General features: G+C 66.2%; 9 protein-coding genes across 9 annotated transcripts; 4 read left to right on the top strand and 5 right to left on the bottom strand.

Annotated features, from left to right (window-relative positions):
• Nucleotides 1-35: 35 nt before the first annotated feature.
• On the bottom strand, nt 36-2,111 carry MICPUN_50266 (predicted protein; the record flags this gene model as incomplete). The annotated part of the gene is made up of 1 exon (XM_002502079.1): nt 36-2,111. The coding sequence occupies one exon, from the start codon at nt 2,109-2,111 to the stop codon at nt 36-38; it is 2,076 nt and encodes a 691-aa protein (XP_002502125.1).
• Nucleotides 2,112-3,775: 1,664 nt separating this feature from the next.
• On the bottom strand, nt 3,776-4,972 carry MICPUN_108264 (glycosyltransferase family 66 protein). Its single transcript, XM_002502078.1, has one exon. The coding sequence runs from the start codon at nt 4,884-4,886 to the stop codon at nt 3,816-3,818; it is 1,071 nt and encodes a 356-aa protein (XP_002502124.1). The 5' UTR covers nt 4,887-4,972; the 3' UTR covers nt 3,776-3,815.
• Nucleotides 4,973-6,302: 1,330 nt separating this feature from the next.
• Nucleotides 6,303-7,437, bottom strand: MICPUN_58579 (inosine-uridine preferring nucleoside hydrolase). The gene has a single exon (XM_002502077.1). The coding sequence runs from the start codon at nt 7,405-7,407 to the stop codon at nt 6,388-6,390; it is 1,020 nt and encodes a 339-aa protein (XP_002502123.1). The 5' UTR covers nt 7,408-7,437; the 3' UTR covers nt 6,303-6,387.
• Nucleotides 7,438-7,821: 384 nt separating this feature from the next.
• Nucleotides 7,822-9,645, top strand: MICPUN_50263 (predicted protein; the record flags this gene model as incomplete). The annotated part of the gene is made up of 1 exon (XM_002502464.1): nt 7,822-9,645. The coding sequence occupies one exon, from the start codon at nt 7,822-7,824 to the stop codon at nt 9,643-9,645; it is 1,824 nt and encodes a 607-aa protein (XP_002502510.1).
• A 40-nt stretch (nt 9,646-9,685) lies between these two features.
• MICPUN_81374 (predicted protein) lies at nt 9,686-13,723 on the bottom strand (the record flags this gene model as incomplete). The annotated part of the gene is made up of 2 exons (XM_002502076.1): nt 9,686-13,194; nt 13,276-13,723. 2 exons carry the CDS (start codon nt 13,721-13,723, stop codon nt 9,686-9,688), a joined length of 3,957 nt encoding a protein of 1,318 aa, XP_002502122.1.
• Nucleotides 13,724-13,846: 123 nt separating this feature from the next.
• On the bottom strand, nt 13,847-20,440 carry MICPUN_58576 (predicted protein; the record flags this gene model as incomplete). Its single annotated transcript, XM_002502075.1, has 1 exon — nt 13,847-20,440. The coding sequence occupies one exon, from the start codon at nt 20,438-20,440 to the stop codon at nt 13,847-13,849; it is 6,594 nt and encodes a 2,197-aa protein (XP_002502121.1).
• Nucleotides 20,441-21,162: 722 nt separating this feature from the next.
• MICPUN_58575 (DEAD/DEAH box RNA helicase) lies at nt 21,163-23,535 on the top strand (the record flags this gene model as incomplete). Its single annotated transcript, XM_002502463.1, has 1 exon — nt 21,163-23,535. The coding sequence occupies one exon, from the start codon at nt 21,163-21,165 to the stop codon at nt 23,533-23,535; it is 2,373 nt and encodes a 790-aa protein (XP_002502509.1).
• A 254-nt stretch (nt 23,536-23,789) lies between these two features.
• MICPUN_58574 (hypothetical protein) lies at nt 23,790-24,765 on the top strand (the record flags this gene model as incomplete). Its single annotated transcript, XM_002502462.1, has 1 exon — nt 23,790-24,765. One exon carries the CDS (start codon nt 23,790-23,792, stop codon nt 24,690-24,692), a length of 903 nt encoding a protein of 300 aa, XP_002502508.1. The 3' UTR covers nt 24,693-24,765.
• Nucleotides 24,766-24,979: 214 nt separating this feature from the next.
• MICPUN_58573 (predicted protein) lies at nt 24,980-27,160 on the top strand (the record flags this gene model as incomplete). Its single annotated transcript, XM_002502461.1, has 1 exon — nt 24,980-27,160. The coding sequence occupies one exon, from the start codon at nt 24,980-24,982 to the stop codon at nt 27,158-27,160; it is 2,181 nt and encodes a 726-aa protein (XP_002502507.1).
• Between the last annotated feature and the right edge of the window lie 188 nt (nt 27,161-27,348).

Genomic DNA, 27,348 nt, shown 5'->3' with positions numbered 1-27,348 from the left:
AAACGGGTCTCGTGCTACGCGTAGACTAGTGCTTCTCAGTCGATGGGTTCGAACGGGGAGTACGATCGGTCATCCCCGAGCTCCTCCTCCGGTGGCAGCGTCTCCGGCGTCTCCCGCGCGACATCGACCCGCGGCGGCGGCGGCGGACGCGGCTCGCCCTCGGGAGGAAACGCCGCCTCCTCCCGGGGAGGGGAAGCGGCGTTTGTAGCCTCGTCGGAAGCCGCCTCCTCCGCCTCCGCCCGATCCATCTCGCGCAGCCTCGCGCGCACCCTGTCGCGGATCATGTTCCGCCTGACCCGCTCCCGGAGGCTTCCGTAATAGCCGAGGTCCGGGACCCACGCGCCGTCCCGGAGGAGCATGCGCTGGCCGTGGCCCCAAACCTGAAAGGGGAGAGGCGCGAGTTCCAAGCCAAACATGAACCGCGCCGACGGCCTCACCACGTAGTGCCACCCGGCCATCATGCCCACCGTGTACACGAAGAAGGCGTACATCGCCGACGAGTAGAGCCGCCAGCGGGGGTAGATGCGGTCCGGGGCGCTCTCGATGGTGTGCATGGCGCGCCACGTGCCGCCGCCGAAGGCGTCCGCGACTCGCCGCACAAATCTGGCGCCAGAGCCGGGCGGGCGCGAAGAGGAGCCCGGCCCCCCCCGGGACGCCCGAAAAGCCGCGGCGAGAAAGTCGACCGCCTCGGCCGCGAACGGAAGGTTGTCCGACAACACCAACCCCACGTACGGCGGCGCGAGCGCGAGGCACGAGCGCCACCCGCCCTTCGCGAGCCCCTCCCGCAGCAGCCGCCTCGCTCGACCGACGTCGCGGACGTCGCACCCCTCGCCCCGTGATCGCATCCACGCCTCGGAGTAGAGCGCCCTCGCGAGAAGTGGGCCGGCGTCGACGGCGTCCGGACGACCGGCGTCCATCGCGGCCCTCGCGGCGCGTCCCGCCTCGACGTACTCGCGGAGGGCGACGCCGTGGTCCGAAACCTCGCAACCGCCGAGCCTTCGCGGGCCGAAATACGCGCAGTCGCCGCGGTGCAGCGCCGCCCACGCCAGGTCGATCGAATCCGCCGAGGGATCGAACCCTATTCGCGTCGAGTAGTGCCTGAGCATCTCCGCGGAGAGAGCGCCGGAGAGCCTCATCGGATCGTCCCGGGAACTCGTCCCCGGGTGATGAGACGTCGCGAGGTTGTCGCCGACGACGACCCTCAGGTGCTCCCGAACCTGAGCCGCCGCCTCCCGGGTCCGCCGTTCTCGTTCCCGTTCCCTCCGCAGCGCGGCGGCCCATCCGGAGGTTGTGGATTCATCACCGTGCCCTCGGGCGTCATCGTCCTCCGCGGTGCCGTGTATGGTGCCGTAGATGGTGTCGTAGCCCACGCGGACGCTCCTGGCCCGCTGCTCGTGGAGAAACGCGGCGTTATATTTCGCCTGCGCTACGCCCATCGCGGCGGCGTGATCGTAGAGCCACCTGGCCGTCGCGTCCTCCCCGGCGAGATGCGCCTTGAGGCCGTCGGCCATCGGCGACATCCACTTGCCAACCTCGGCGACTTGTCGCATGCGCGCGGCGGCCCTGTCGCAGTCGCGCGGGATTCCCAGCTCGGGCTCCCCCGCGGCTTCGATCATGGCCGCGTTGTACTGGCAGCTCTGGTGGTTCATCGCCGCGCACCTGACAAAGTAGCCGTAAGCCTCGGAGATGTTCCGCTCGCACCCCATGCCCCCGCGGAGCATGAGCCCGGCGTTGACGAGCCCGTCGCCGCTCCCCAACTCCGCGGCTCTCTTGAAGTACGATAGCGCCGTGGTCAGATTTCTCTCCACCTCGTCACCGTAGAAGTGGAGGTAGCCCAAGCCGTTGAGCGCGTCTGGGCTGCTCCTGTTGGCGGCGGCGTGGTAGTAGTCCATAGCCTTGGTGGTGTTCTTCGGAGCTCCCTCCCCCTTCAAGGACATCTTAGCCACGCCCACGGTTCCCAGCAGCGCTCCTTGGTTGTGCGCGCGCTCGTAGTACCGCAGCGCGCGTTCAAAGTCCCGAGGGACGCCAAAGTTGCCCCAGTAGTGCGCGTTGCCCATGGCGAGCATTGCGCGCGAATCCCCGAGTTCCGCCGCCTGCCGCAGGAACATCATCCTGTCGTCGCTCTCGCCCTTGTGGTCGCCCCGCTGGTTCGAAACCCCCTCGAACAGCTTCAAGCGCTCCACCCGCGACTGACCCCCAGGTTTGGCGTTCTCTTCGTACGCCCTGGTAGCCGCGTGAAAGAGGTAATAGAGGGCGACGGGGCACGCCGCCTGCGGATTACGCGAGTGCCGCAACCCGCCCCCCTTGGCCGTCGTGAAGAGCTCGGAACCGGCCGCGAGCTGCGCCCCCGTCTCCCCCGCGGCCGCGGCCACGAGCCTGTGGTAGTGCGCGCGCTTGGTCTCGCGCCTGCCGTCGACGGAGCCGTACCCGGCGTCGTACATGGTGGAGAGGATGAACCGCGCGGTCGAGTTACCAGCCGCCGCCGACCTGAGGTACGCGGCTCGAGCGACGGCGAGACCCGCGCGAGCGACCCGCTGCGCCTCGCCGTCGTCCTCGCGTAACAACAAGCACGCGCCGCGTATGCGCTCGGCGACCTCGTACTGATCCCCGGCGTATTTCTTCGCCGCCGCGTTGTGCTCCGACGGCTGGGACCCAACCTTTTCCGAATCCCCCCCAGCCTCCGACGCGTTCTTCTCCGCGTCCACCTTCGCGTCCTCCTCCTCCTTCGCGTCGGCGTCCTCCTCCTTCGCGTCGGCGTCCTCCTCCTTCGCGTCGGCGTCGTCCTGCTTCGCGTCGTCCCTCGTGTTGTTGTTGTCCATGAGCTCGATGAACTCCGCTCGCGCGGTGTCCTCGATGCCAAGCGCCACCTCGCCCGCGGCTAGGAGAGCCTCGATCGCCGGCTCGTCGTCAAAGTCTGGCGCCGACCGAAGCGCCCACCGGCTCTGCTGGTACACGTCCTCCTCGCGCAGCGCGTGCGAGTGCATGGACATGCCGTGCACGAATCCGACCATGCCGGGCTGGGTCATGTCCTTGCCCACGTACATCGGGCCGTCGTTGGCGACGGGTATGCCCACCGTCTCCACGGCGCTGTCCAGGTAACCGTCGACGTAGAGTTTCATGAGCCGATCGGGGCCGAGGGTGAACGCTATGTGCGTCCACCGGCGCACGGGGATGGATCGCTTCGTGGTGCCCCAAACTTCCTTCGCGTGCGTGGTGGAGACGCGGAACGTGACGCGGTTGGTCCTGGGAATCAGCCAAGCGCTCGGCGTGCGGTCATCGTTCCCGCGACCCTTCCAAAAGATTCCGCGGAACTGGTCGGCGCCACCCGGGTAACCGGCGTCGAGCTCGGCGGGATCCTTCGTCAGGTAAATCGCCATGGACACCGTGAATGTGGTGTACACAGGCGCCAGTCTAGGGAGGATCTCATGCTGCAGGAGCAGCGCGAACCTGCCGTCCAGCGCGATCGTCCCCTCGAGCACATCCGTGGGAGACTCCGCGGTCGCGCTCGCGTTGCCGTGGACGTCGAACCCTCCGACCCAGTCCCTGGGCACCTCCAGCCTCGTCACGCTCTTGATGGAGGGCACGTGCTGCGCATCGCAGCCCGCGGCGGCGATGAGTAGCGCGATCAAAGCCGACACCCAACCGGTGCCGCGCCTCATCTTGCGCATGGCGCCTCGCGCGCCCTTCAGTGCGATCTGGCTGGAAAGGTTTTTCTCGGAGACGAGCAGAGGCCGGACGTGCAAAGACAGGAAGACGAGAGCCCAAGAGAACGTTTGCAGGCAAATTTTGTGTCGGTTTGTTTACACCTCACGTCATCACTGCTGATAGTCCACCTTTCCCTTGAGGACGTCCTCAAGAGCCTCCGGGTACACACCGGGGCAGTACCAACCCCCCGCGTCGCACCGCCTGTTGGCGCCCGACCTGACATACTCCTTGCTCTCCTCGTCAACCTCGAGAACCTTCCAGATGCGAACCATGCTGTTCTTGCTTTGGAACACCTCCTCGTACTTCTCGAGCGGCTCAACGTCCGTAGCCTTGCCGTACGAGTGCAGCCTGTACAGCAGCGACTGCCGCATGTAATCGGACGGGCGTCCCATCTCGTCCACGTAAAAATCCGTCGGGTGGACATCCTTGTAGACGCTGCCCGCGATCCGAGCCATGTGCGGAGCCTTTGCCAGGTCGTCGCCGTGAAAGCCCGCGAATCGGGTGGTCCAAACCAGGACGTAATCGGCGAGGTGCCTGACGATGTGGTGACCCTCCAGCTCGGGTGAGACGAGGCACTTGCCGAGGAGGGCTATGTGCTCGTGGTTCCACGTGTTACCGTCGGCGACGGTCGTCCTGTTGCCGAGTCCGTTGATCTGGTAGCCGTAATCCCACCACGCCATGATTCGGGAATCCTCAGGAGTGTTGTCCCTGAGCCACCAGTAGGACTCGCGGAAGTCGTCCAGCATGACGATGCTACCGTCCCTGTTTCTGGCGCGCATCATGATCGATGGCTCGGACATGCCCTTGGCCATCATCCAGGACCGGTTGAGGAACGAGGTGCCGATGCTGAAGCAGACGGCGAAGGCAATCGCGGCGATGGCCTTGCGTGCATCCGGGTTCTCCCTGAACCACTTGGCCATGTAGGCGGGGGTATCGCTGATGCGGAAGTGCTTGGTGGGCTTACCGAATCCCTTCTTCTCCGCGCGCCTCGCCGCGCGGCTTCCGTTACCTTCCGCCTCTTTAGCTTTCGCCGCCGCCTGCTCGGCCGCCCTCTTACGCTCCGGGTCGATGGCCTCCATGACGGTCATCGCCTCGTCGGCTATCCACTCGTAGAGCGCCGCGAGGGCAACGGCAGAGGCGGCGGCGCACGCGGGTCCGAGGAGGAGCACGAGTCGCACCATCTTCGAGGAGAAGTACATCGCGACGAAGAAGTAAGCCGCGACGAAAAGGCGCGCGGGAGAACGCTTGTGGAACACGCACATTACCATGCCGACCGCCCCGGTGAAGATGTTGAAGTGAAAGAACTTGAAGTACACGTCTCCCTGCGTCGCCTGGTGCTCCGCCACGGAGTCCACGAGCGGGTTACCCGTGCGCGTGTGCGGCACGAAGAGGCCGCGGACGCGCGCGGATAGCGGGCCCACCTTGCCGGACTGAACGATCGCGAAGAGAAGCGCGAAGATGCCCGCGACGCCGTACACGACCACGCGGCGCTTGAAGATGGAAAATTCCCTCTCGCCCATTTTCTTGCTCTGAACGTGCACAAAAGCGTAGAGGTTGGCGATGATGAGGACAAAGACGGGACCCATCTGCTCCATGGACTGCAGCGGCATCCATCCCACGACCGGCACCCTGATGGCCAGCGCGGTGCCCGTGAAATAAAAGATGGCGTACGCCTTGTACAGGTTCCAGCTGAAGTTTTTGGCGCCGTTGACGACGAGCTGCGCGGCGGCGTGCACGCCCACCATGTTGAGCACGAAGGTGTACCCTCCCCACGCGGCGACCATGTAGAAATAGGACAGCGCCGCGATGAAAGCGATGGGCCACGACTTGTCGTCGCGAAGCGATCGAACCCACCAGTAGAACGTGGCCGTCATCGCGGTCACGGCGATGCACTCGTTGTCGAATGCTCCAGCGACGGATCGCATGAGGTGCGCGGGGATGACGGACATGAGCCCGCACCCGGCGGTGAACGCGCTCCACTTGCGCCCCTTGACGGCGGCCTCGAACGCGATGCCACCGGTGAAGATGCACGCGAGGATGGAGAACCCCGCGGGGAGGAACACGCAGACGTCGTTGAGCGAGACGTCCACCCCGAGCCACCGGGTGAGCACGTGGTAGATCGAGGCCGCGGTGACCTGCATTCCGGGGTAGATTGTAGTGCCCACGGGCCTGCCCAGCGGGTACCACACGCTGTGGTCGTACCAGGTGAAGAATTTGTTCCACCCGTTGTCTACGAGGTACTGCGTGGCGCGAAAGTTGAACCACGGGTCGAACTCGTGGATCACGCGACCGTACCGCTCCACCGCGAACAGGCGGATCTGGTAGGACGTGATCAGCGACAGCGTGATGATGACCACGCGCACGGCGCCGAGGAGGGTATCACGCAGCGCCTTTTCGGACGCCTTGATTCTCTCCATCTTAACGGCGTCCATCTCGCCCGCCGCTGAAGGGGGCGGCGCGGGTTTGCCGGGGGTGGTACCGGCTCTGATCGGCGTCGTCGACATCGCCTGGCCGCGCGCGATCGGGAAATCTGTTGATGTTCCAGGCCGCGCCCGCCGTTTCGACACAGCTGGTTTCGGGCGGGATGGGAAAACTGTGAACGAAGCAGAAAACGCCTCGGACCTTTGCGCGACACACGCCTTCCGTCGTCTTCTCCGCGGCGCGCGCTAAGATTGGATTTCGTTAAAACGGCAGCCACGACGACCACTTGCTCCTGATGCCGTACCTCTCCCGGAACACCCTCATCGCTCCGGGCACGTCGACGTCCAGCGCAACCTCCACCGGCGGCCTCGAGTTTTCCGTCCACGCGTTGGGAAAACTCCACAGCTTCTCGCCCGCGTCCATTATGGTCTGGCCCCGGCACAGACCCTCGGTGGCCACCCTCACGCGCCCCAGCTTACACCTGAATAGGTCCTTGCGGAAAGCCAGCAGGAGCGCCGCCGGATCGTGCATGAATATCCCCTCCTGCCGCACGGTGTCCCGGTGAAACTGCATGTAAAACTGGGAGATGTCGTGCAGGAAATTCGTGTGCGGGTGGTTCCGAGCTCGCATCCGCGCCATGTCCCTCGCCGTCGTCACCAGCTTCTGGGTCACATCCAGCCCTATGACGGTCACCCTCGCCCCGCTGCCGTAGAGCTCGTCCGCAGCCTCCGGGTCGCCGAAGGCGTTGGCCTCGGCGCACGGGTTCACGTTGCCATTGACGAAGAAGGCACCGGACAGGTGTATGATCTCGTGGAGCTTGTGCTTGATGCCTGGGTCCTGTCGGAGCGCCAGGGCGACGTTCGTGGCGGACGCCATGGCCACGACCGTCACCTGGCCGGGGAACTCGTTCGCCTTCTCGACGATGAAGTCGGCCGCGGTCTTGCCCTCGACCGCCACGAGAGTGGGCTTTGGTTGGTTCGTGTTCCCAAAGCCATCGTCGCCGTGGACAAAGTCAGCGATGCGCTCCTTCTCCGCCCCGACGATGCTCGTCAAGGACCCTTCCACGACGGGGATGTCGGGACGGCCGAACTTCTCCATCAGGTACAGCGCGTTCTGCGTCGCCATCTTGGTTCGAACGTTGCCGAACAGCGACGTGATCCCGATGACCTCAACCTCCGGGCTTCGCAGCGCCAAGCATATGGCCCACGTGTCGTCAACCCCGGGATCCGTGTCGATTATCAGTTTCCGCACCCCCGGCTTACCGTCTGTGGTGCGAAACATCCCGGCGGCCGATGCGAGAGCGCCAGACGCGTCCCGGCTATATGGCAAGATGATGGATAAGGGAATTCCCCAAAAGACGCGTCAGGTTGCTTTCCGCAAACTTCGAGCCAGTCTGCCAGTCTGGATCGTCCGAAGGATCGGGAAATCGGAGATCGGCACCTCGACCGGATCTTTGACTCCGCCGAGCTCCGACGGCCACTGCACGACGCGCAGCCGCGAGTCGCAGCGTCACATCGGGCGGATCTGGCTCTAGACCGACTCGGGACTGGACGTGGCCCGCGTGTAATCCACCGAGGGCACCCTGTGAGACGCCTCACATCCCGAAGCGCCGTCGCGATCGGTCGAGAAAAGGTCCCAAAGCGGGATCGCGGGAAATAATTTGCTTGACCGATCGCCGTCACCCGACGCCCGACCATGGACGACGCGACGCGGAACCTCGAGGACCTGAAGCTCACCCCGGATGAGGTCAAGAAGTTCGAGACCGCGTTCAAGGACCCGGAGTTCAAGAAGATGTTCGCCGAGTACGCCAAGGAGATATCGGACCCGAAGAACAAGGCTGAATCCGACGCCTACCTCCGCCAGCTGGAGTACGAGAACAAGGTGGAGTCCGTGTACGGGAAAGGGGTCCAGCTGGTTATTCCCGCCGCGGGTTTCATGGTCAAGACAACGGATGAAGCCACCGGACGAAAGGTTTTCGTCAACGTGTGCCACAGCGACAAGTGCGAGGACGCCAAGGGATCCAAGGTTGCCGGCGGGATGCAGTGGCAGGTGCCGCACACCCTGGGCGGATGCCACGAGGAGACGGACAAGTCCGGAGCCACCTGCGACGCGTACGACTTCGTCGTCTCCACCCACACCTTTGAACTGTGCCAACGTGACGATCGCATCAAGAACATGGTCGTGGAGACCGCCATCGAGGCTGTGAACAGGGCTCACGATCGGAAGTGCCCGCTGCGGTACACCCTCCCGAGGAAGACGTTCATGGGGCCCAAAAGCGGCCCGGGGGTGCAGGCCATCAGGGACAAGGCCGACAACAAGGGACTCAAACCCGGCGAGGGTAAGGTTACCCCGGGCGGAAGGATCGCGCCCAAGGGGTCGCCCGCGGGGGATCCTCCCAACGGACCCGGAAGGGACGCGTCGCAGTCAAAGCCGAGCCCGTTCAGCTTTGACAGAGCCGTGAAGCGACCGGCGGCTGGCACGGCTGCGGCGAAAGAGCCCGAGGGTGAGTGCGAGCCAAAACACACCGTGGTGCACAGGGACGAGGGCGGCGATTTGTCCAAGGGGTTTGGCCGGGGCAACTCGTCCAACGAGGTGTCCAAACGGCGGGACAATCGGCCCAAGCATCTCGTGGTCAGGGTGGAGACGCCCAAGCTTGAATCAATCGCGGGCGCCGAGCTGGACGTCAGCGACACGAGGCTCTTCTTCCAGGTGCCGGGGAAGTACCGCCTGGACATACCGCTGCCGTTTGAGGTGGACGGCGACGAGGGCAAGGCGAAATTCGACAAAACTTCCAGAAGGTTGGAGGTGACGCTTCCGGTGAAACCCGCAAGGGTTGAACCCCCCCTGCGATTCACCGAGCCGAGGGTGACCGAAGAGGCAGAAGAGGAGACGGAAGAGGAGAAGCCGCTGGTGGAGGAGATCCCCTCCGAGAAGGTACGGGAGACGGCTAGCGAGAGCAGCGGTCCCGCTAAGATTGACCAGGCTGAGGCTAAGGCTGCGGCGTCGGCGGCTGCGGCTGTCGCGGCGAAGCGGGAGTTTGAAAAGCGCGGTGAGACGGAGAACCAACGCAGGTGGCGGGAGATGCACGAGAAGCGCGCGCCGGAGCCCAAACCGCCGCCGCCGCCCGCGCCGGAGCCCGTTGAAGTGGGTGAGGACGTCGACGGATTCATGTCCGCTGCGCGTTTCGCGGGTGCGAGGACCGGTTACGTGTTCAAGAGGGATGACCGCGGCTTGGGTTACTACCTTGACAACCCCAAACCTGCCTCCAGACCAAGGGAACCCGAGGCGCCACCGGAACCCGAGGCGCGACCGGCGGCAAAGTCGACGGTTTCGGACCTTGAGTCGAACCCGGAGCCGAAAAACGGGAGGGCGACCGAACCGACCCTGGACGACTCCGACGCTGAGGATGAGGTCGATGTTGACGATTGGGACGAGGACGAACTCCACGGGGAGTTTGGACGGAAGATCGTCCCGCGGGGGTATAACTCCATCCTCGACATCGACGAAGAGATCTTTTGATCGCATTTAGCGCTAACTAGTTACAACTCGAGAGCTCCCCTCAAGGCCTCAAACCCGCCTGTGCCTTCTGCAGGATGTCTCTTTTGATCTTTGGATAGTCCGGGTGCTCGCTCAGCACCTTTTTGCAGACATCGATGCAGTCCACCATCCTCTTCGACTTTAGGTGGCACCACGCCAGCCGGAAACCCACCCTGGGGTTTGACATCCCGCAGAACTGCCACGCCCTTTCGTAGTTCTCCGACGCCTCGACGTAGTTCTGCTCCCACTCGCAAACCTGTCCGATGAGCTCCCATGCTTTCGCGCAGCTCCTATTGTACTTAAGGCACTTGTGGCAGAGGTCGATGGCGTGATCGTACTTCTTCCCCTGCACCTCGATGTCCGCCATCATGAGCCACGACCGTTCGAACTCGTCTGCTTCCGAGGCGTTGTACGGCATTTTCTCCACCCGCTTCAGCTGATTCCTCGCCTTGGGCACCTGGCGCAAGAGCATGTGACAGGTGCACACCGCGAGGACCGCCGGAACGTTATTCGGCTCCTGGATGATTATGTCGCCAAGGATGTTCAACGCCTCTGCAATGCCGTGCTGACTCTTGCTCATCATACGCGCGTAGCACTCCAATATTACGTGCCTGGGCTCCTCACGCCGGTTGGGGTGCACTTCCGCGAGGAGTGACTCCGCGGCGGCTACCCTCGCCTGATCATCCCCTCCTCCGTCCATCATCGCCTCCTCGTCCCAAAGGTCAGTCGACTCGGGCGACAGGTAAATCTCAACCATGCTGTAAACCGCGTTTGGACCCCACTGAATGTCCTTCCTGGACAGGTTAAAACTCCGCAGCGCATCCTGGGGCTTGTTTTCGAACTTGGAGACGAGTCCTTTGCAGTAGTTGAGGCCGCAGTCGTACTGAGGCGACTCGGAGGTCGAGTGCGCAAGTTTGATGAACCTTCCAACTTCGTCAAGCCGACCACACCTCCGCAACAGATGCACAAGCTGTGCCAACGCCCGGTAGTTGCAGGGGTTCTTCTCGAGCAGCTGCGAGAAGTGGTAAATCGCGGTTTCGTAGTTTTCCTTTTGGAACATAAGCTCGGCAAGCATCAGCGAAGCCTCTTCGTTGTCCGCGTCGTACCTGAGAACTTCGGAGCACGACTGCTGACACGCATCAATTTCCCCAGAGTTGAGCCTCATCCTGCTGAGCGCCAACAGCGCGGGCACGTTGGTTCTATCGTTCTTGAGCGCCTCTTCGTAGAACCCGAGAGCGGACTTGACGTCGTGGCGCGCCTGGTGCAACCCCGCAATCTCCACGCAGAGCTCCGACATGAGACCAATCTGTTTTTTGTACTCTTCCCGGTCAGCTCTGGCCCTCAACACGAGCGACTTTCGCATCGTGTGCGCACGCGTCAGGGACTCTATCCGACCCTCGCGGTCCTTGATCCCCTCGCAGACCTTCGCGAGCATTCGCGCGCACTCCACTCCTCGCTCCAGGGACGCGGTGTCCACCGCGTTTTCGAGCCGGTTCACCAGCTTGGCGAGCCAATCCTCAGCCTCGCCAAATTTCTTCAGGCGGATATACAGCGCGGATAGGTCCATCTGAAGGTCTATAGCGTCCGGGTCCTTACGACATTCCTTCTCCATGTACTCCACCGCGGCTTTGAAGAAAAGGCAGGTGACGTACGCCTTTGCCATGTTGCGCTTGAACGCTGGATCGTTGGTTTTATCCAGAGTAGCTGCGTGTTCATACGCATTAATAGCGTACTCAGGCTCGCAGATTGTGATGAACGCCTCTCCCAGCGCCGCCCATGATTTGGTGTCGTTGATCTCTCGCGCGAGTTCCTGGTAGCAGTGGATGTATTTTTCCTCCTCCTTGCGTTTTTCCAGGTAGATCCTCGCGAGTGCCATCTTGGCCTTGGCGTAGTGGGGCGATTCCCGGGTGACGCGTGAGAGGAGCGTGAGCGCTTTTTCTTCGCCGTCGCCACCCTTCTCCATCGCCATCTCGCAACTCGCGATCATCACCCGGACCTCCTCGGGTGTCCCAGCGAACTCCGACGTCGCCGTCTTGAGCTGCGCATCGGCGTCCGCGGCGCGCTCCAGCTTGTGGAGCACCTCCGCGAGCATGATGAAGACGGTGGCCCGGTCCTGCACAGAGACCGGGATCGTCTTCTTGCGTCTCGCCTCCTCCTCCTGTCGCGCGGTGAGCGGGGCGCGCACCCCCGGGAGCTTCATCGCCGCCTCGAGCTCCTTGAGCCCTCCCTCGAGGTCACCGTCCGACACCTTGCACTGCGCGCTGATGATGGAAAACATCGGAGACTCGCGAACCTTGAAATCGCTGGCGACGGCTTCGTCGAGCGCCGCGCGCGCCGCAGCGTGATCACCCTTGGACAGATGGATCCTCGAGAGCACGAGGTGGGCGTCGGCGCATCCCTGGTCCATCTCGAGCAGCGACTCGGCCGTGCGCGCCGCCGCGTCGTGCGCGCCGGCGACGTATCGCGTGCGCATGAGCAGCAGCTGCGCGGAGAGGAGCCCCGGCGCCTTCCCGCAAACCGCCTCCAGCAGCGCGGTGGCGCGCTCCATCCCGGGGCTCATCGGCTCACCTTTACCCCGCGGTTCGCCGCTCTCCTGCGACAGGTACAGCTCCGCGCACTGCAGAAGCAGGTCCGGGTCCATGTGAACGAAGTAATCGTACGCGAACGGCTTGCGTTGCACCGACGCCGTGTGATCCGCCAGGAGCCCCTCTAGCTCAGCCAGGGGAGTCGCCACGTCGCCTTTGACCCTCGCCGCGTGCAGAGCGGTAAGAAACACCAGCTTAATCCCGCGCTCCGACGCGACGTCCGTCAGAAACTCGAGCTGCTGCCCCCCCTCCGTCAACTGCCCGTCGAGTAGCTGGCAGTGTATGGTCCCGTAGAGGGAGTCGAGGTTGTCGAGGGTTCCGTCCATTTCGGCGACCCGCGCCGCCTCCCGGTACGTTCCGACGGCTCCGGCGTAGTTACCCGCGAGCTGTTGCTGGTACGCCACCTCGTTTAACACGTCCACGTCCTGCGGCTCGATCGCCCTCGCCCGCTCCAGCATCCTACCCAACGCGCTCAGCGTGGTCGACGTACCCCCCGCCACCCTCGCGAGGTCCCGCGAGCATGACACGAAGAGACGCGCGTTTCTACCCTCGAGCGACTCGAGAGCGTCCGTCAGTTGGCCAATCATGGCCCTTCCCGCCGCCGCGTTACCCTCGACGCCGAGCAGGTAGAAGGCGCGGAGCCTGAGCGCGTCGATGTTTTTGGGATCGCGCTCCAGGATCCCCTGCGCCGTCTCCAGCGCCGCGTCCCAGTCCCCGGCGCGCATTCGCATCTTGGCCTTCTCCGCGACGGCGGGTACGAAGGAGGGGTGGATGACGGCGACGCGGTTGAGGGCGTCCAGCGCGCCGGCCACCTGACCTAAACGTTCCATCACCTTGACCCGTCCCATCAGCGCCTCGAGGTGCCCCTCGCCCTCCTCGGTGTCGAGGACTTCGTCGAACCAGCGCTTGGCCTTTCGCGTCCTGGCGCGATCGTTCTCGGTGGTTCCTCCCGGGGTTGGGGGCGCGCCGAGGCCGAGGTCGTCGTCTTCGTCGTCACGCGCCGCCTCGGTCGTGAGCTCGATCCAACCGAGCAGGGTCTTGGCGTCGAAGCCGTCGCCCCGCGCCATTCGAAGCGCGCGCTCGGCCATTCCTCTGGCGCGCCAGGAGTCGGGCCCGCCCGCGAGGGCGTAGAAGTTGGCGCACGCGAGCAGCGCGCGCTCGTTGGCGTCCCCCTCCTCGCGATGCATCCGGTCCTCCAGGGCGTCGACGCTCTCTTCGTCCACGATCCTCGCCATCTTGTGCGCGTGGATGCTCGCCGCGACGCACGCGAGGGAGATCTCGCGGCGCTCCATGAGCGACTCGAGCTGCGCGATGGCCTCCGAGTACGAACCCTCGAGGATCAGCCCGAACGCGCGCCAGAACGAGAGCGTGGGGTCACCCGGCCTCGAGCGGAGTGCCTCGCCGCACACCGTCTGAACATGCCGCCCGTACCCGGCCCGGGCGTAGTAGTTCACCAGCGCCTGCACGTCCGACATCGCGCCCCTAACAGCTGATGAGATCGTTTGGACGAAGAAGGTGGACTACGAAAAACTGACAACGTCCTGCGAGAGGAAACATCGCTGCGAACTGCACGTTCGACGTGCCAACTTTTCCATCGACTACGGGTCTACGTTGGCCCTCCACGTCACCTTCCGCTTCGATTTGTCCACAGCCTTGGGAGACGGCGGCGCGATCGACGCGTCCTCCCCGACCCCGACGTCTCCCGCGAGCGAGGGTAGATCAAACAGGTCGTCGTCCTCCTCGTCCCCCGCCGCGGAAGCCGGCGTGCCCAGCCCAACCCCGGGCGCCGCCGCCAGCGCCTCCAACGTCGTGGGCCTCTTCTTGATCTCCTTCGGGGGCTGGAACAGCGTCCCCGTCCTGAGAGCCTCCCCGACCCCGTCCAACCCCACGTGCCTAGCCACCCTGCCGAGCTCACCCGCCAACGCCACCGCCCTGGCCTCCGCCATCCGCCCCGTGGCCTTGGCGCCGCGACACGAGCTCTTGACCCGCTCAACCTTCCCGTCGATGGCTCGAAGGCCGGCGTCGGCGCCGTGCGCGAGGGCGTCGACGCGCTCCCGGAGCCGCGCGGTCTCGCCTCGCGCTGCGGTGACCGCGGCGCCCAGTTCTTCGGCGTGCGCGTGCGCCCCCGCGGCCGTGGACTCGGATTTGACGGCTCGCTTGAGGGAATCGTCCGCCATCTTCCTCGTCTCCGCGAACCCCCGCTTCAAAGCCTTGACGTCGGAGCGCACCTCGGACATCTGCGCGCGGTAGATGTCCTGCTCCGCGCGACCCGCGCCGGTGGTCCTCTTGTCCACGGCGTCGAGCCTCTTCTGCAGACCCCCGAGCTCGGTCTGAACCGCGCGTACCATATGCCGCAGGGACTTGACCTCGACCAACTCCTCGGTGTTCTTCTTCCCCATCGACCGAGAAACGCCGACGGCGGCGGCGACGGTACCGGCCGGGGCGGTCCTCGCGAGCGCGCTGACCCCCCTCTCGAGCTCCGCGAGATGCCTGTAGATCTCGGCAGCCTTGACCTTCCCCGGGGACTTGAGCCCCGGTCCCGCGCCCCACGGCGGCTGCTGCCCCTCCCCCGCTGCCCTCGACGTAGCTCGTTCCAACCTGACGCCCTCCGCCCTCAGCATGGCGTCCACCTTGCCGTGCACGTAGGACAGCCGCGCGGCCACCTCCTGCGCGGGACCCACCTCGTCGACACCCCGCACGACCGCCGCCGCGACCGCGTGACGCTCCTCCGCCTCGTGCGCAGCCTTACGCAGGCGCAGGAGCTGCGACTCCATGGCGATTTCCCATCGTCTCTGCGCCGCCCGAGTCTCCGCGATTGCGACGGCGTCGGTGGCGCGATCCGACGAGCCCTCGATGCGGGACCGCATCTCGTCCTCGCGAATCTCGAGGCGACGCGATTCCTCGCGTTCGACGAGCGCGCAGACGGTGGCGAGCTCCGCGGCGAGTTGCCGATCCGCGGCGGTGGCCAGCGCGACGGGGTCGGAGTGGTCAACGCGCGGGGACATCGACGCGGCGAGGTCCTCGAGGGGTTTGATCGAAGGATCACCCAGCTTGATTCCGAGTTTGGCCGCCTCGTGCTGCGCGGCAAGCCTCGCCCTCGCCGCCGCGGTTTTAGCCTTGGCCATCGGGGAGATGGGCGCGGGTCCTTTGGAGGAAAGGCCCAGCGCCGCCGCAGCCTCAGCCGCCTCCTCGGCGGTGACCCCTTGGAACGCGCCCCGCATCGTGGATTCGGCGGGATGCTCCGCCGGAGGTGGGAGGCTGTCCGGCGCTCGGGGTCGGGATTCCGAGTCCGGCGACCTCGGTGCGACCCTTTTAGGCGTCCCGGGCGTCCCCGTGTTCCCCCCCTGACCTTCGACGGCTGCGAGTCTGCGACGAAGTTTCTCAACCTCGTCCGCGACGAGTTCGGCGGCTCCAGCCGCTGACGCCGCCGCGGATATCGCCGCCGTGCTGGCAGCCTCGGCGTTCGCCGATGCCGCCGCTGCGTTCTCGTCCGAGGTCGTGGCATCGACCCTGCTCTGCACGAAGTCCCGCTCGATCTGCTCTATGCGACGCTGGAGGTTCTCGATTTCTCCCTTGACGGCGTCCACGGCGGCGGAGTTCAAGGACGACCCGTCGATGACGATACCCTCCGCTTGCTTCTTCTCGGCCCTGCCCCAGCTCGCCGTCACGGATGCCCTCGCTCGCGTGCGTTTGCTCTCCTCGAGGGCGTCGATCCTTCGCTCGAACTTTTCCCTCGGGGTGAGTCCCGCCTCAAACTCGGCTCGCTCTCGGATCCTGGTCTCCGTCTCCTCCTCCCCAGCCATGGCGGCGTCCAGCAGCATGACCTCCATATCCACGAGCCGCTGGCGGAGAGTCTTGAGATCGAGCGATTCCAGGGCGTTGAGCCTCGGGGCGACGTTTTCCTTGTCGAGGTACGCCGCGGTGGAGGCCATCGCCTTGGCTTGTCGCACCTGCTCCTCGTTCTCCACCATCCTCTCGGCGTCGGCGGCGCGGTGCTTCCGAAGGTCGGCAACCTCCGCGGACAGGTTATCGACCTTAACCGAGACCTTGCGAGTCGTCGACTGGACTAGGCCCGGCACGTTCCTCAGCTCAGCCTCCATCTCCGATTGGCGTCCCCTGATGGCCTCGATCGTCTCCGCCGTCTCCGCGGCGAGCGAAGAAACCTTCGCCTGCACGGCGGCTACGGAAGACTTTACCGATGATACGATCGCCTTCGTGTCCTGTATCTCGGCGATCTCCTTCTTAACCTCGTGCACGCGCCCCGCCATGGCGACCGCGAGCTCGCTGGAGGTCTCCCCGTCCGCCTCCAGGTTCTCCACCCGCCTGACGACGTCCGCCTCCAGGTTCTCCACCCGCCTGACGACGTCGGCGAGCTCGGCGAGTTTGGACTCGTGCGCGTTGAAGTTAGCCGTCGACGCGGCGGCGGACGCCTGCTGCAGGGACTCGAGCTCCGCGACGCGCCTTCCCAGGGACTCGTTGTCCACTGCGATAGCATCGACCTGGACGAACGAGTCGCTGAGCTCCTGGAGTCTCTCCTTGACAGCGTCGAGCTCTCCCCGGACCCCGAAGCCGCCCCCCGGGGATCTCGGGGTCCTTCCGCCGCCGCCGGGGCTCCTCGGGGACACCGGCACACCCGCTGGGGACGCAAACTCCGTCTCAACGTTCGTGGGGTACTCCCCCCCGCCCCCGTTCGCGAGCTCGAACATCTTAGCCTCGACCTCAGCGATCTTCACCGCGAGCCGGTCCTCGACCTCGGCCACGGCGTCCAACGCTATTTCGTGAAGCGTCACCTGCCTCTCCTCGGTGATTCGCTCGCTCGCGTGGCTCTCCGGCGGGACCGGAGATTTACGGGGCGACGGTGTGACACGTCTCGGCGAGCCCCTGACGGATCCACCCGGGGCCCCGCGAGCCCCTCGGGTCGGTGCCGGCGTCGCGGCGATGAACGCCGCCGTCTCCACGCACGTCTCCGCGAGCTCGGCTATTCGCGACTCGACGTCCGACAGTCTCGCGGCAACCTCCACCTCCATCTCCGCCACCCTAGAACGGAGACCCGGCACGGCTTTTTTGGTCGCCTCGGTGCCGGGGGAGGTGGTGGTGGCAGCCTCGGCAGCCTCCGCGGCGACCTCCTCGGCCCGATTCAGCCTCATGCCAAACTCGGATAATTTTTCCTTGAGAATCTGCACCTCCGTCGCCGCCGCCGCAGCCGCGGAGGACTCCGCGCGGATTATCCGGGCCTCCAGCTCGGATCTGTCGTCATCTGCAATCGTACCCTGCGCCGCGACGGGCATTCCCATGGCCTCCAGGGTAGATATCCTATCGTAGAGGGTATTCAGGGATTTTCCATAGTTGAGCCCCTCCATCTTGGCCAGTCTGTCCCTGAGGCTGTGAATCTCGGGGACAATCTCTTCAACCCCAATCGTACCCTGCGCCGCGACGGGCATTCCCGTGGCCTCCAGGGCAGATAACCTATCGTTGAGGGTATTCAGGGATTCTCCGTAGTCGAGCCCCTCCATCTTGGCCAGTCGGTCCCTGAGGCTGTGAATCTCGGGGACAATGTCTCCGACCGCCTCTGCAATGGGGGCGGTGGCCCTCGCCGAAGCCATGGCGGTTTGCCCCAGGAGATCTTCGGCGGTGGACAGGCGAGCCTCGATGGTATCGAGTCGAGCGTCGGGGGCGGAGGTAGAGGTCACCTTCTCCTCCCCGTCCGCTGGACCCGCCTCCCCCGGAGCTGGGTGGGGAACCGAGTGTCGGGGCGGGGCAGACTCCAACGCCCCCAGGCGCTGCATTATCACGTTCATCTGGGACTGTTTCTGCCCCCCCTGCTGCGCCAGCTCCCCCTGCATGTCCTCCATCGCGGCGGCCATCTGCATCATCTGCCGACGCATCGCCTCAACCGCCGATTCCTGCTGGACAAACTTCTCGGCGACGTCCCTCTGAAACTCCCGTTGCCACCGGTGCGACTCCTCGAGCTGCGACTGCAGGTGCTTCACTCGCTCCTGCTCGGACTGATCTCGTTCCAGCAGCAGTCGCTGGGTGTGGTCCCACGCCTGCTGCCCGTAGTGGGCGATGGCGCTCTCGGTCCAGTCCTGCGACGCCTTCTGCTGCTTAGCCACGTGGGCACGAAGCGCCTCAACCTCCGCGCCCGCGGCGGCGGCCACCGCGGCGGCGGACGCCGCCATGTTGACCCCATCCGTCGAAGCCACGTGCTCCGCGACGGAATCCAGCCTCACCTCCAGCTGGGACAGGGACGTGCGGAGGGCGTTAGTCTCCTCGTGAAGCGGAAGGACCTGCGCCACGACGGCGTTGAACTCAGCCTCCCCCCGCCGGGTCAGCGCGTCCTGCCTCTCGGCCACGAACCTGAGCTCCCGGCGCACGCGCTCCGAGACCGCGGTGGCGGCAGCCTCCGCGGCGGCGACCGCGGCGGCTTTGGCACCGTCCATCGTCGCGAGCACCGCGTCGGGTCGCCCCGGTCCCGACCTCGTCCCCTTGGACGGCGAACCAGCCCTGGAGGACGCGAGGGACGACTCGATGGCCCTCGCGGCGGCGGCCGCGGCGACCGCGTTGAGGTCGTCGGGGGGTGCGGGAAGCGTCGCGGGGGGGAGCGTCGCGGGGGGGAGCGTCGCGGGGGATGGAGGTTCGGGAGCTGGAGCCGGAGGGGCCGTTGCGGGTGCGGAGGTTCCCTTCTTCTTCTGCTCTTTCGCCAGAGCCTCCGGACCCGGGGCCTTGAACTTCGTCTCCGAATCCGACACCGTCGCCACGGGCTCCGACGCGGGAGCCGAGGGCCTGGTCGACGGCACCGGGATGTCCGGAGCGGGAGGGAGCGTCACCCGCGGGGGCGACGAAGGGATCGCCGGGGCGGGCGGGGGCGGAGGCGGGGGCGGAGGCGGCGGGGACGGTTCCTCCGCCGGGGCTGAGGGGCGCGCTGTCCCGGGCGATAGCTGCTTCACCAGCCACGACGAACCCACCGCCATCACCGGGCCGGCCCTGGGCGCCCGCGGGGTGGCGCTCATCTCCGTCTCACCCCGCCTGATCCACGCCCCGGGGGCGTCGGCGCTGGGGTGAGTCACCGGGTGGTGAGTCACCGGGGCGCTCGAGGCGGCCCGGGGTTCCGGCGCCGGGGCCACCACGTACGCCGCCTTATCGAGGGACGCGCGCCTCGTCTCCCGAACCTCGCGCTCCACGTCGTCCAGCCTCTGCGCGAACGACGTCCCGGTGACCGTGCCGGTCGCGGCGGCTGCGTCGGCGATGTGTTTCCTCAGCCTAGTCACCTCCGCGTCGATCGATTCCAATCGGTCCGCGAACCCGCCGCTCGGGGGAGCGAGCGCGGAGCCTCCCGACGACACGATCGCCGCGGCTACCGACGCCGACGCCGACGGGAGTAAGGTCCGGTACGGGTCCATCGCGGCGCTGACCTCCGTCGAGGAACGCGGGGCTTTGCTCGGGGACAAACCCCCGGCGACGCCGTGCGCCGCGCCAGAGGTGGCATCCATGCGAGCGCGCATCATCTCAACCTTTCGCTCCAACGCGGCGATGCGAACAGCCTCGGCCTCCTCGAACAGCCGCGCCACCTCGCCCTGAACCCTCGCGCCGTACTTTTCGGCGCTGGACGGGGATCCCGGGGCGTCGTCGTCGTCGTCTTTGATTGGGACTCGGGCGGACTCGGGGTGTCGCGACGGGTGATGATGCGGGGGCGGCCTCGCGGGCGCCGGGGCGGCGGGCGGCGCCGGGCGTGTCCTCTCCGGGCTCGCCGGGCGGGAGTTCGATCTGCTGTTCGCGCGGCTCCGTCGTAGCAGCGCGCCTCTCGTCGCGGCGCGCGCTGCCGCCGCGCCCCTCGCCGCCGCGGACGCCTGCCCGGGGACCCGGAGCTGCGTCGCCGCAGCCTCGAGGACCGAGGGGGCCGAGTCCGAGCGCGGGGGCGGGGCCGCATCGGGGGGCGTGTACGGGGTGCCCCCCAGCTCGCGTATCCTCGCGTCCATCTCCGGGAGTTTCGACACCAGCTCCACGGCGTCCTTATCATCCTTCCGCCGCTCCCACAGCCGATGGGTCTGGAGCGTCAGTCGCACAGTCTTGGCGAACTGATTGAGATGGTAGAGCTCCTCGTCGTCGTCCCCATTCTGGCGCGCCAGGTCAGCCTTGCGCAGGGATATGTTCGCCGAGCGGTATACGCTCTTCAGTGGCTGCTCGGAGCTCATCGTCAGAGAACCTCGAACCCCCCCCTCGGAGGGTGAGGATCTGAGGAAAGGGGAGCGTTTCGCGGGGCTGCCGAGAAATCCAACAACCCGCCTCTGCCGCGACGCCCTCCTCGCGTCGGAGCACCTACGGGATAGCCACCGCCTGGGCTCCCCAGCACCTCTACGGGTGTATGGACCTACGCGAGCGGCTACTCGCCTCGCGCTTGCGTCCTTTGTGCTCGCCCCGGCGACGCTGGGTCACCGTGATGTCTCTCGACCGTTGGCCACGGGTGCCCGAATAAAACGAGACGCGAAGTAAGAAATCGGGCGAAATCGAGTCACCTGCAGTCCAGTCAGAGGATTGTGCAAAACAAAAATTCGTGACTGCCAGGCTGTGGGATCCCAGGGGAGCCGCAGAGCCGGTGGCGGCTACCATTCTCAGCCGTCCACGCGTTCGGCCGATATCACTTTATGGGCTGAAATGCGCCCAAAAGCGCCCACCTCTCGCAGCGCGGCTCCACCGTCGCTCGAAGACCAAACAAGTTCGAGGAGACTCAACAGCTCTCAACGAGGACGTAGCAGTCTTTCGTTCGCGTGCGCCACACCCGCGCCGCCTTTCGCTCGACGCTCCGCGTCAGAGTTCTGCTCGCATCTCCCAAGGCGGAATCGTCTCGGAGCCGACAAGCAGATAAGAGGCGCCCAATCGTCTCCAACCAGCCTCCGTACCACCGGTGAGGACCGTCATGGCGCTCATCACCTCCCTGAGCCGCGGGATCACCATCCGCGCGGCGGCCACGACCGTCATCGCCGCTCGCGCGACCCGCTCGCGCGTCGCCCCCGCCGGCATTCGCGCCGTTCGCACCACGCGCTCGAGCCCCTTTGCGCCGGCGGCGGCGGGTCGCTCCGCGAATGTCCGAGCCTCCGGGTTCAGGTTCCGCGCCATCTCCACCGACTCCGCCGCGGTTCCGGTCCTCGAGGAGGAGGACGACGAGGAAGTCTCCAACCTCCTCGGCAAGGTGGACAACATGTACAAGGACCTCAGCGTCGACGACATCTTCGACGATATGGAGGATGCAGCCAGGCGGGAGGACGACGATGAGGATGACGAAGAGGATGAGGACGACAACAAGCGCGACCCCATGCACGTGGACAACTTCCCCCTCTCCGACATCACCAAGGCTGCCCTCCGCAAGCGCGGCATCGAGACCCTGTTCCCCATCCAGGCGTCGGTGCTCGAGCCCGCGCTGCAGGGCAGGGACGTGGTGGGCCGAGCGAGGACGGGCACGGGGAAGACCCTCGGGTTCTCGCTGCCCATCATCGAGTCGCTCCTCTCCAACCCCAGCAACCGCACCGACAGGTCGCGTAACCCGCGGTGCATCGTGCTCGCGCCCACGCGCGAGCTCGCGAACCAGGTGGAGAAGGAGATTCAGGCCACCGTGCCCTCCCTCCGCACCCTCTGCGTCTACGGAGGCGTCGCCATCTCCAACCAGGAGCGCCCGCTTCGCCGCGGCGTCGACATCGTCGTCGGCACCCCTGGCCGGCTCATCGATCTCATCCAGCGCGGCTCCCTCAACCTCCACGACATCGAATACTGCGTTCTCGACGAGGCGGACCAGATGCTCGCCGTCGGGTTCGAGGAGGACGTCGAGCGCATCATGGAGGAGATCCCCGAGCAGAGGCAGACTTTCCTCTTCTCAGCGACGATGCCGTCGTGGGTCACGCGCATTACCCAAAAGTACCTCGCCGACCACGTCACGATCGACCTCGTGGGGTCCCAGGAGCAGAAGGTGGCCGATACCATCGATGTCATGTCCTGCGCGTGCTCCCACACGAGCAGGACCACCATCCTCGCGGACCTGGTCACCGTGTACGGCAAGGGCGCCAAGGCCATCTGCTTCACGCAGACGAAGAGAGAGGCTGACGAGGTCACCGCCGCTCTCGGAAGGCGCATGGCCACCGAGGTGCTCCACGGCGACATCGCTCAGGCGCAACGCGAACGCACCCTCAAGCGCTTCCGCGACGGCCGCTTCAGCGTCCTCGTCGCCACCGACGTCGCCGCGCGCGGCCTCGACATCACCGACGTCGACCTCGTGGTTCACTACGAGCTCCCCCATGACACCGAGTCCTTTGTGCACAGGTGCGGTCGCACCGGCCGCGCCAACAAGAAGGGCGCCGCGATCGCCATGTACACCCCCAGGGAAAAGTCCAGGATCCGCAGCATCGTCCGCGAGACGGGCGTCAAGTTCAGGGTCATCAACCCCCCCACCGCGGCTGAGGTGATGACCTCATCCGCAGAGCAGGCGTCGATCGAGATTGACCTCGTCGACGACGAGCTGCTCCCTTACTTCACCCCGACGGCGGAGAAGATCCTCGCGGCGGTCAAGAACGGGGGTGCCGATGGGAGGTCCGAGAGCGAGGTTCTCGCCGCGGCGCTCGCGGCCCTCTCCGGGCACACCGAGCCCCCTCCCCCGCGCTCGATGCTCACCGGCGACGTCGGCCAGACGACGATGATTGCCCGGGGAAACATGATCCTCCCCAGGGACCTCCTCCGCGCCATGTCGGAGGTTTCTCGTGCCGCCGCCGACGGCGTCGGGCGCATTCGCATTCTCGCGGATAACTCCGGCCTGTGCTTCGACATGCAGCACGAGCAGGTGAAGCCGCTGCTCGAGGAGCTCGACGACGGCTACCTGGGCCCCATCGGCGTCGAGGTTGCGGATTCGCTCCCCGAGCTCGTCGAGGAGAGGGACCGCGGGTACGGCGGCGGCGGCGGCGGGCGCGGGTACGGCCGCGGCGGCAGGGGCGGCGGCTTCGGCGGCCGCGGCAGGGGCAGGGGCGGCTTCAGGGGCGGCGGCAGGGGCGGCGGGTACGAGCGCAGGTCCTTCTCCGATCGCGGCGAGAGGGGCTCGTTCCAACGCCGCGACGACGGGGGTTTCGAGAGGCGCGGGGGCGGGGATAGGCACGGCGGATCCTACCGCGGCGGCGGATACGACCGCGACCGTCCGCGCGGCGGCGGCGACCGCGGCGGCGGCGGCGGCGGCGGCGGCGGGTGGGACCGCGGCGGTTACGGCGGTGGTCGCGGCGGCGGCGGCCCGGCGCGCTACGGAGGGTACGACTGAGAAACGAGGCGGTCGGACCCCACGCAATCACTCCACATGATTTTTTATTGCAGCAGCATCGCGAATTTTTACTGAACTGGATTGAACAAACTTTCTCACCGTGAGACTCTCTCGCCGTTCGTGATCCGAAGCGGTTTGCCTTTGACTCGATTCTCGGAAGAGGATCACGTGCGAACCCCTCGTACCATATCCCCCTCTCGCGCACTCTCGCTCACGCGGACGGGCGTAGCGAACGGATCACCCGGGCCGCGGACATGTCGGCGATTCACGCCTACACGGCGCGCCCCGTCGCGGGCGCGAACCCCCGCGCCGGAGCCCCCCGCGTCGCGGGGTCGCGGGCGTTCGTCGCGAAGGCCCGACGGTCCGGGAGATCGTCGGTGGCGACGCGAGCGCGCGGAGCCAACTTCGATCCCAACGATCCGATGACTTGGAACGCGCCCGCCGCCGGCGAAGGGGACGACGAGGCATTCTTTCAGGAGATGGGCGCGCCGGTGGAGGACCTCATGCAGCTCAGCGACGAGCAGCTGGGCCAGCTCCTGGGCCAGGAGGGGGTGCAGGTGCCGATCATGATCGACGACGACGACAACGCCTCGGCGGACGCCCCCGCGGCGGCGGTCTCGGACATCGATCTGCCCCCCGCGACCGCGGGCGAGGCCATCAACAAGGGCCTCGCCCTGTACAAGTCCGGGGACTATCCCGCGGCCCTCGCCGCGTTCACCAACGCGCTCGACCTCCCGGGCACCGGACCCATCCGCAGTCGCAAGGCTCGCGTGGCGCCCGCGGGTCCCTCGCAGGGCTTCGCAGACGCGTCCGTGTCCCTCAACGAGCAGATCGCCGTTCACTACAACTGCGCGTGCTGCCACGCGCGGATGGACGATCCCCAGGCCGGACTCGTGTCCCTCGTCCGCGCGCTGGAGTGCGGCTACGACGACTACAAGAACATCCGGTCAGATCCCGACGTCGCGTCCCTCAGGGCGGATGCCAGGTTCGAGGGGATCATGGGGAGGTTCGAGCCGCAGGGCGTGTTCGAGGGAGTCTTCTCCATGCTTTCGAAGGGGACGACGGCGGAGCAGCGGAAGAAGGGTGGCGCACCGAAGGGCGGCGGCGGGGCTGAGTTGATCGAGGGGCTGTTCCAGGCTTTCAAGGACAGAAAGTGATGGGATGGGTTCGGGGGTTCTGACTGTTTTACATAGGACGAATCTTGTATATTCGTGAACATCGTAACGGCAATTGCAAAGACCGACTCACAGTCACGAAGGGTCAGAAATGAGCGAAGGAACGCGAACAGAAGGAGTTTCGATTCCGAAGGGACGCGACGCGTCAGGAACTTTCGTTTCATTCTTTACGGCACCTCCCGGCGCTCGAGAGGCGCTCCCGAGGCCTAGCGACAAGTCTCGCGGACCCTTCGCGGTCGCCGCGAGACCGTCGCGAAGGCGGAGGAGCCATGCCGGACCTGGAGGAGATGGGAGCGGAGGGTTCCCCGGCGATGACGTCGCACGCCGGGATGGAGACGACGTTCGCAGAAGGTTCCGGCGGCACGGCGTCGCCGTCCATGCTCGCGATGGCGTCGCTCGAGGTGAACGACCGGTTGCAGCACATCGACGAGCTCGTCGAAAAGGGGGTGGACCACGTGCAATCGCCGCTCAAGCGCCGAGGGACGCCCCCGAGGAGCTTCTGGGTCGAGGAGCCCGACGCGCACAGCGGCGGTGGCCTCGGCCTCGGGGGGCTCGAGCGCCAGGGGAGCCTTCGGCGGCAAGGGTCGGGGGGTGCGGGGCCGAGCTCTAACCGCAGCGCGAGGAGTCACGGAAGCGACGACATCGTCCTCCCGGGGAACGCGGGCGCCGCGCGAGGGGGGGGCGAGCTGTGGAGGCCCGACGGCCTCGCGTCGCCCCCGGGATTCGCGAGCAAGTTCGCCAAAAAGCCGCGCGAGGAGGCGGTCTCAGCCGACGGGAAAGGGGTGCAGGATCCCAACCACGTGGACGCGCAGATGGACGCGTGGCTGCGACAGACCGTGGAGCGCATGCCGATCAAGCCCGACCACGTGTCTGGGGTGAGAGGACCGCTCATGAACGTCACCGCCGTGGACGATAAGACCGTGGACGTGGTGATGACCACCTCGTTCAGGGCGCACTTCTCCCAGCCGATATCGCAGCTGGGCGCGGGCGCGGGCGGCGGCGGTAACAGGCTGGAGCTGCCCGCGCCGGGTTCCGTCGGGGACGGGGCCGGCGCGGGAGCCGGCCGCATCAGGGAGATCGGAGACGGGGGATCTAGAGAGAGCACTAGATCGGCGGTTCCGACCACCCCGCTGGGCGAACGCGCACAGCTGTCGCTCCGCGCGGGGGCGTACCCGGGGAGCACCGGACGTTTCGCCATCGCGTCGCCCGACGATTACGTCCAATCCGGGGGCAGCGGGGGATCTGGCGGGGGGTCGCCGAAGAGCTACGAGCAGAACCGCGCGCTGGTGGCTGGCGGCGACGTGCCCCTGCTGAACACCATGAGGGAGTGGGAGATTGCGCCGGCGGATGTTCAGCTCCACGAGCGCGTCGCCGTCGGCGGCTTCGCCGAGGTTTTCAGGGGGACGTGGAACGGGACCATCGTCGCGGTGAAACAGCTGCTGGAGCGCGGGCAGGACGTGGTGACGCGTTTAAGGGAGGAGGCGGTGGTTTTGTCCAGGCTTCGTCACCCGAACCTGCTGCTCTTCATGGGGTGGTGCGCGGACCCTCCGTTCATCGCGACGGAGTTTATGCGTCGCGGTTCCCTGCACAACATCCTGCGCAGGAACGGCGCGCCGCTGGGGGGTCCGCGGACGCACCACGTGGCGCTGTCCGTGGCCAGGGGGATGCAGTACCTCCATTCGCGGTCGCCGCCCATCCTCCACCTCGACCTCAAGTCTCCCAACATCCTGGTGGACGACAAGTGGCGGGTGAAGATCGCGGACTTTGGCCTCTCCCGCGTCAGGCGCAACACGCTCCTGTCTGGGAGGAGCAACATCCACGGGACGTTCGAGTGGATGGCGCCGGAGATGTTACGCGCGGAAAACTTCGACGAAAAGGCGGACGTGTACTCGTACGGAGTCGTCCTGTGGGAGCTCCTCTCCGCGCCGCTGACGCCGTGGAACGAGCTCATCAACGTGCAGGTGGTGGCGGTGGTCGGGTACGACAGGCAGAGGCTGGTGCTGGGGCTGGCGGCCGAGGAGGCCGCGAGGGAGGACGCGGCGACGCGGACGATCGGTGAGCTCTTCTGGGCTTGCGCTGGAAACGACCCTCGGGGCCGTCCGACTTTCCAAAAGGTGCTGGAGAGGCTGGAGGCTGCGCTGACGCTCATGCTGCCCGGGCCGGACGGGACCCCGGGGGCCGCGGGGACGACACCCAAGGGAACGACGACGTTGGAGGTCACCGCGGGGCTGGGGAGAGTCGCGGGAGAGGGTGCGGCGGGGCCGCCCGCGAACCGGGGGGCGTGGAGAGGCGCGTCTCAGATTGAGACGCGGGCTGACGAGGACAAAAATATCGCGAAGGGCCCGACTGGGCTGGTCATCGAGGAGATCGCCGGGGAGCGCGGGGAGGGCGCCGCGAAGGACGAGGATGAGTCTGGAGTGCCTTACGTGGTCGACGAGGACGGGCACTGAGACGTTTAGTTAGACGTACGTCGAGATTACAAGCGAGCACGCGTGCAGTTTTGAAGAAACAATGTCGGCAATGGCAGCGTTCGTGGTACAGTACAACAAAACGTGAAGTATACAACGGCGCCCCCGGGGCGCCGTGAATCCCCTACCCCTTATTCGAAGGCGTCCCCAGCCAGCTCAACAATCAGTGT

The sequence above is a fragment of the Micromonas commoda genome, chromosome 5 (assembly GCF_000090985.2).
Source record: "Micromonas commoda chromosome 5, complete sequence".
Taxonomy (NCBI): Eukaryota; Viridiplantae; Chlorophyta; class Mamiellophyceae; order Mamiellales; family Mamiellaceae; genus Micromonas; species Micromonas commoda.
The sequence above is the reverse complement of the archived record's forward strand: the minus strand, read 5'-3'. Positions and strand labels throughout refer to the sequence as shown.

Bases quoted from the DNA above. Each gene is read 5' to 3' on its own strand.
- MICPUN_58579 (XM_002502077.1), bottom strand. From the start codon at position 7,407: ATGTTTCGCACCACAGACGGTAAGCCGGGGGTGCGGAAACTGATAATC.
- MICPUN_108264 (XM_002502078.1), bottom strand. From the start codon at position 4,886: ATGGTGCGACTCGTGCTCCTCCTCGGACCCGCGTGCGCCGCCGCCTCT.